Below are 7,357 nucleotides of genomic sequence, written 5' to 3' on the forward strand. Positions count from 1 at the left end.
TAGTGTTGAGGGGATGATCCAGGACCATTCTTGTTTTGGGTGATGTACAGATCATATTATGACATTTTCTGCTAAGATTTTACCAGCTAACTCCCTGTGTATACTAGTTGATAGTCATAGGGTTTATTGACATCACTGTTTTCTATTTATCTTAAAAGGAGTAATGCTTCTTCAGTGTTTTGTGATGTAATGTGTTTTTAATAACCAGTTTTACATTTTGAGAGAAATACTAATGTGTGTAAAATTATTAGAGCAGAACTATGGAGAATCCCCAAGAGGAACTCAACAGATGGTTACTGAAGAAACACTGAAGTTCACCACTTAGAAGATGTTAATGAAGATGTGCCTTCTGGCATAAAGGAAATGTAGGTGTAGGTCACAATGTGAGGTCCTGTTCTGCTGAGCTGAAATCTCTGAAACAAATGTAATAGTAGAGTAAATGGGACAGAAAAACAATGTTACAGAGTTTATCCTCCTGGGCCTCACTCAGGACCCTGTCGGCCAAAAAGCATTGTTTGTCATGTTTTTACTCATCTACATTGTGACAATGGTGGGCAACCTGCTCATTGTGGGGACAGTGATTGCCAGTCCCTCCTTGGACTCTCCCATGTACTTCTTTCTTGCCTTTCTGTCACTCACAGATGCTGTTTATTCCACTGCTATTTTGCCCAAGTTGCTTAAAGACTTAGTTTGTGATAAAAAGACCATTTCCTTCACAGCTTGTCTAGTTCAGCTTTTTGTGGAGCACTTATTTGGTGGTGCTGAGGTCTTCATTTTGGTGATGATGGCCTATGATCGCTATGCTGCCATCTGCAAGCCACTGCACTATTTGACCATCATGAATCGTCAGGTTTGTATTCTCTTGCTCTTGGCATCTTGGGTTGGAGGATTTGCTCATGCTCTGCTTCAAGTTATCTCTGTGTATATACTTCCTTTTTGTGGACCCAATGTCATTGACCACTTTGCCTGTGACATGTATCCATTATTGGGACTTGCATGCAAGGACACCTACTTTCTAGGCCTCACTGTAGTTGCCAATAACGGAGCAATGTCTGTAGTGGTCTTCATCCTTCTCCTTGTCTCTTATGGAATCATTTTAAACTCTCTTAAGACTCACAGTCAGGAAGGGAGACACAAAGCTCTGTCCACCTGCAGCTCACACATCATGGTGGTAGTCCTCTTCTTTGTTCCTTGCATTTTTATGTATGTTAGACCTGTCTCTAATTTTCCTATTGATAAATTTATTACTGTATTTTATACAATTTTCACTCCTATGTTGAATCCTTTAATATATACCCTGAGAAACCTTGAGATTAAAACTTGTATGGCAAAGCTGTGGAATAAAATGTTCACTACAAGCACAAAATGAATTTCTCCTCACTGAACATACTTCTAACTGGAAATATACATTCAACAATTAATTTTAGCAGTTTGACTTTCAATGTTCTTTATTTGGACCAATATTTGTCATTGTGAGATCTTTGGTACTTTTGTGAATGCAATACCCCCCCCCCAAAAAAAAAACCCTGGTAATTGCTGCAATTTTAGTTTTCTTTATTGCTACTGAAGTTGATCATGTCTTTATGTTTATTGGGCATCCAACTTTTGCAATTCTAAAATTTGTAATTTTATTATTACTTTATTGTTGGGTATAGCCTTTCATGAAAGTGGGACCCCTGGCAGCAGGACCAGGATGTATCCCTGGTGCATGAGCTGACTTTTTGGTCAGATTACTTGCTCAGCCTCAGTGCAGGGGTAGGGGCTTAATCCTATCTCAACTGAGTGTGTCAGAGTTTGTTGACTCTCCATGGGAGACCTTACCCTTTCTGAGGAGTGGATGGGGGGTGGAGATGGAAGGGAGCATGTGGAGAAGAGGGGCAGGGGAACCATGGTTGGTATGTAAAATGAATAAAAAATTTAAAAAAAGAAAAATAATAGCTTTGAACTAATGGTACTAGAGACAAAGAAGCTGGAAAACTGAAATCATGCTGGCATTTGAATTTTGGAGTGAAAAAGTTATGGACTGCTTAGAGCTCAGTGGAATGTTCTATGCGATCTTAGAAAATAAAAATGTGGAGACTAATGCTGATGATGGAGGCCTAGCTTGTGAAGTTTCAGAGGGAAGAAAAGGCTCTATAAGTATATTACATAATATTTTAAATTAAGAATCCCTGATTCTGGTCAGTTTTAGCTGAAGAACTGACTTTGACTAACAATACTTCAGAACCACTAAAGTGAAGCTTTTGCCTTGTTGGGACAATCTATACTAGTTATCTGCAGCTGAAGAATCAGCTGAGATTCAGAAGAGACCAGCATAACTGAGGAAAAATTTGGGAAATACTTCCTCCTGATCAACACACAGAAAGACAGACAGAGCCAAGACTATTCTTGGTGCTGGCAACTCTATTTGATAATGTGTGAGAGTTTCCCAGGTGCTGCTGGTTTTGAAGGCATGACAGGGTGATGGAGATGCTGAGATTTGGAGCTAATGCTACACTAGAAAGGGCCATTGCTGAGAGGCCAGCCTCACTAGCAGCAGAAGCAATAAGGCAGTATATACGATTAAATGGTAAAATTGTTTCAATATATTTGTTGTCTTGCATAGCATTTTTTGTACTACTGTATGATCCACATTTAAAGTCATCTAAAATTGAAATATTTGCTTTCTTACTATAGTGATAATAAAAATATTTCTAACACATTTATATAAAATAATCTTTTCCCTTAGCTGGTTATAATCATATTCATTATTTTTTATGAGGACGTATCAATGTATTTTTCTTAGCTGTGCTAATTTTATTGTTTATTTATAATTCAGTACTTTATTATTCTGTGTCAATGAAGTAGATTTTTTAGATGCAGTGAAGGCTTCTCATTTAATGCTTTAAAGAACGACATATCCAGCATTGCAGTGTTTCAGAGTCTTTGTATAATACTTTATATACCAAGAATAATAAATTAAATGGAAATAATTTAGAAAGTAATTGATTTTTTCACCATACCCTTAACATTATTCTGGGTGATATTCATTGTTTCATTGATTCTTTGAAATTTGTTTTTTTTTATTTTACTATAGTATTATAATCTTTTTTTTTTTTTTGGCCTATTAGCTCTAACTTCTTTTTTTTATTGAGAAAAGAAAAAAAAAACAAGTTTCCCCCTCCTCCCAGCTTCCCATTTCCCTCCCCCTCCTCGCACCCTTCTTCCCCTCCCCCCACTCCTCTCCCCCTCCCTCTCCAGTCCAAAGAGCAGTCAAGGTTCCCTGCCCTGTGGAAAGTCCAAGGTCCTCCCCCCTCTGTCTATGTCTAGGAAGGTGAACATCCAAACTGGCTAGGCTCCCACAAAGCCAGAACATAAAGTAGGATATAAATTTTATATGTAAACTGTGTTTAGGCTTGGCTTGCTATTATTCCCTAATATCCTAATGTACATAATTAGTTTATTTATTTATTTAGAGCTGTAAACTTCTGTAGCAGCAGGCTGCTTGTTTGTCCTGGCCACCCAGAACCAAAATAATCACACAGAAACTGTGTTCCTTAAATCACTGCTTGGCTCATTAGCTCTAGCTTCTTATTGGCTAACTCTTACATATTAATTTAACCCATTTCTATTAATCTGTATATCACTACAAACAAGGTTGTGATCTACCAGCAAAGTTTCAGCATGTCTATCTCTGGCAGTGGCTCCATGGCTTCTCTTAACTCTGTCTTCTTCCTCCCAGCATTCAGTTTAGTTTTCCCCACCTAACTCTGTTCTACCCTATCAGGCCAAGCCATTTTTTTTCCAAAGAAATCATTGTATTTATAGAAAAAAGAACAAAAAGCATTTTCCCTTACTGACCAGGAAACAGTCACAGAAACATCTGTATGCTATGGTGACTTGTCTGCTCTCAAAACCAATGTCATATTTCTTCTGACAGAAAAACCTCTAAAAATATAAATAACAAACAAAAGATTGTTTTGTACTGAGTAGTATTTGTTTATGAAATCAAGTACCAGCTGGATCCAAGGTCCAGGAAAAATCACAAAGAGGAAAAATCACAAAGAAACTGAGGTGGTAAAAATACCACCTCAGGGGACATTGTTTCCTTGCTATGCTTGTATGAGCAGACCTGCTTCCTTGTTGAAATTGCATTCTGAAAATGAATGGAGCCTCCATAGTAAGAATAGTTTTCCGTGGAGGCAGGACAGAGCAAATAAAATAATCCTTACTTTCAATTACATTTCTCTGTTTTAGCTAGGATCTAGAATGTTATGGAAGTAGGAGTCTTTGAGAAATTCCAGCCCTTTGAAATATAACCACCAGTTAAATTTGACAGAAAGCTTTAAATTTATGTTTTTGAAATTTTTACTAGGAAACAAACATTTTACTGCTGAGTTTTCCTTAAAAATTTAATTGATTATTCTTTATAAATTCCCCAATCTAACATCCATGCAAAACATGATCTTTCTTCCTGCAATTCCAATGCATCCCTGATCCCTGGTATACTGAGTGTATACCAGTATAAATGGTAAAGCAAGAGGACCATGACACCTCTCCTGAAACCTCGATACTGTGGTGGTTTAAATGAAGCCAGTTTCTTTATTCATTAACCAATAAAAGCAACACATAGACAGAAGGACCTCCTACACCAAACTTTCTTCTTCAGATTGCTTTTTTTTTGTAAAATACAGGCTTTTGTTTTTTGTATTTTTACTTAAGATTCATTTGATTTTCCTCTTGATTGCTATAGTGACCCCTATATTACTCTGTGATGTGTTATATAATCTCAGTGAGTTTGTGAATTTCAGTTTATTTGCTTTGTCACCTCATATATGCTAAATTCTAGGAAATGTTTCATTAACTGCTGATAAATATGTCTTCTTCAGTGTTTTGATGGAATAGAATTCAATTGCCCTCATATACTAACATATTATATCCTTATATATCCATAAATAAAAAAGAAAAAATTCAATAAGTATAGTGATTGGTATAAAGATGATAGGGAGAAAGTAGAAGGTAGGAAAGAGAAGAGGTAGCTTTGGAGGCCTAAAAAAGTCAGGAGGGAGATAATTTTGTCTAAATAGACTAAAGAGGCTGAAGTAAAAATAATGCTTTTAGGTAACATTAACATCCAATTTCCCAGAAGACTGTGGAAGGGTTCTTGCAAACCAGGCCCATATTTTTGGTGAAAGGAGAAAGCAAAATGAAAGATTAAGGAGAGACTGGTGAAAAAGCAAACACAAAACAAAAGCAACAAACATAGTAGATTAAAAAAAAAAGACTAGAGTCCAAATGATCACAACTCTCAGTTTTTTTAATACTACTCTGCCATCCTCCAGTGATAATAAAACATTCAGAAATATTTTTATGCTTACTTTTCTCCAAAGTAAAATTTGCACTGTGTATCTTTTTTATTTATCAACAAAGGCACAATTATAAATGTATCGGTTACATACGACAATGAATTTATCTGTTGTAATATAAGTTGAAAATAATTAAGCTTTAGTAGAGCCCATCTGGCCTTATGACTCAGAAAATCCTATTTGTAAATAAAGATAACAAAGATAGATACTAACTAGAGTAGATAATAAGCCTAATTATAGAAATATTAGTGAAAGTCCTGGCTGTAGTTCTTTTTAAAATACTAGAAGAAGGTGGGCTGCGGGCAGGGTAGTGTGCTCTATGGACCATATACTGCTATGGAATCCTGAAGCACTTGAACTGAAGGTTGGGAAGATGCAGACACTAAATGCTGGGCTGGATTAAGTGCCTGCTGAGGTTGGTGGTTCAGTGAGTTGGGGTCAGCAAGCAGTTGGTACTTTGGTCTGGAAAGCCATATGGTTCACCTCGAAGTATTGTAAGGAAGATTGGTACCAACTTGTCTCCGATTCAGTGTCCGAGAGTTCAATGTCAGCTTACCAGCCATGCAACAGAATGTTGTCCCACCCACCCAAGAAAGGATGTGGTGACATCTTTTGCTGATGTTGGGTGGATAGCCACAGAAGAAGGGGAGTGCTCAACAAGACTCAGAGCAGAGGTCAGGTCCAAGTCTCCCTTTGAGGATGACCTTCCTTGCTTTGAGAAGCCCCCAAGCAGGCGCATTTCCTTACCAAACTTGTCTCAAGATGAGCCTCCTCCAAAGACAACACTGGCCAGTAAGGAGGCCTTGCAGAAGATATCCGCTCCTGAGAATGAGCTTGCTGCCCTTAGAGCTCAGATTGCCAAGATTTTGAACCTGAAGGAGCAACAGAGTCTTAGTGCAGGTCATTTAGATTCTTCTACTGTAGCACCACCACCTCTTTCCCCTCTTCCACCCTCCTCCTCCTCCCCCTCCATCAATGCTCCACCAAAGTATGTCTGCTGTTGATCTCATTAAAGAGTGATGAGAGCAAAGGCTCAATAAATGGGAAGACTTTTGCTACGAGCCACTCAAAGCCGCCTGACATGTCAAATATGCTAGAGATCCTTAAAGACATGAATAGTGTGAAACTGCAGTCATTTAAGAGGTCGGAGAAAGCCTAGGCCAGTGGATACTACTGACCCTGCTGCCCTCATAACAGAGGCTCTGAAAAAGAAGTTTGTTTATCGGTATCAACAAGCCAGGGTGAAGTTGAGAGAGGAATTCCAAACCAGAATGAGAGGCCACCTCAGAGCCGGCCCTGTTTGGTCTGCATATATTGAAGTCTACAGGTAAAATGAAGGCATTAATTGAAAATGTTCCGGACTCCTGGTTCACCTGTTGGCTTGCAGAGCTGAGTCTGGCTAGTAGAAATCACCAGTATTTAGTAAATTCCGGACGGTAGTATTCATTGGTCTCCTTCTTATCCTAATTAGAGGAGTGAGAGGTAGTGAAAGCACCAGAGGTTGGTTTGGTTTTTAGGAGCTGGCCAGTTTTGGAGCTTTCCTTAACGCACATGTATTTAATTGGTTTTAATAGGGTCTCAGAATACAGACATGTCATTTATGGATATTGGTGTTCATTCTCAATTCTTAGCACTATTATCTCAGTGTGTGTATTATATGCACACATTTGTATATAAAACAGTATGTAAAAACTTACAAGGAATGGTATCAGTGAGGATCCTGTTATCTTCATTTTGAGTTTACTGGTCAGTGAGGGAACAGCTGGTATACCGTGTTGTTAGAGGACAGTGTTGGAAATGGGAATGCTTGGAATAGGACTTACATATGTTCTCACATTTTTTATCTTCCTGGAGCTGAGTTTACATAAGCCGCAGAAGATGTTCACTGCTGAGTTTCCGTATTGCTTTCTATTAGAGGGAACCGAGAGCCTGGAAGACTGCTTAAACCTCATTGCCATCCAATACTGGGAAGTTAGTGTACTTCTCAAGTAGTAACAAATTGAATTATTGAA

The 7,357-nt window shown here is 38.1% G+C and overlaps 1 protein-coding gene and 1 pseudogene across 1 annotated transcript; both read left to right on the top strand.

The window, feature by feature from the left end:
• The first annotated feature begins 439 nt into the window (after positions 1-439).
• Positions 440-1,369, top strand: LOC101981501 (olfactory receptor 4A5-like). The gene has a single exon (XM_005345096.2). The coding sequence runs from the start codon at positions 440-442 to the stop codon at positions 1,367-1,369; it is 930 nt and encodes a 309-aa protein (XP_005345153.1).
• A 4,362-nt stretch (positions 1,370-5,731) lies between these two features.
• LOC102000208 lies at positions 5,732-6,785 on the top strand (annotated as a pseudogene).
• Positions 6,786-7,357: the final 572 nt, after the last annotated feature.

Source organism: Microtus ochrogaster, chromosome 2 (assembly GCF_000317375.1).
Source record: "Microtus ochrogaster isolate Prairie Vole_2 chromosome 2, MicOch1.0, whole genome shotgun sequence".
NCBI lineage: Eukaryota > Metazoa > Chordata > Mammalia > Rodentia > Cricetidae > Microtus > Microtus ochrogaster.

Excerpts from the sequence above, each read along its gene's own strand:
- LOC101981501 (XM_005345096.2), top strand. The coding sequence starts at position 440 with ATGGGACAGAAAAACAATGTTACAGAGTTTATCCTCCTGGGCCTCACT.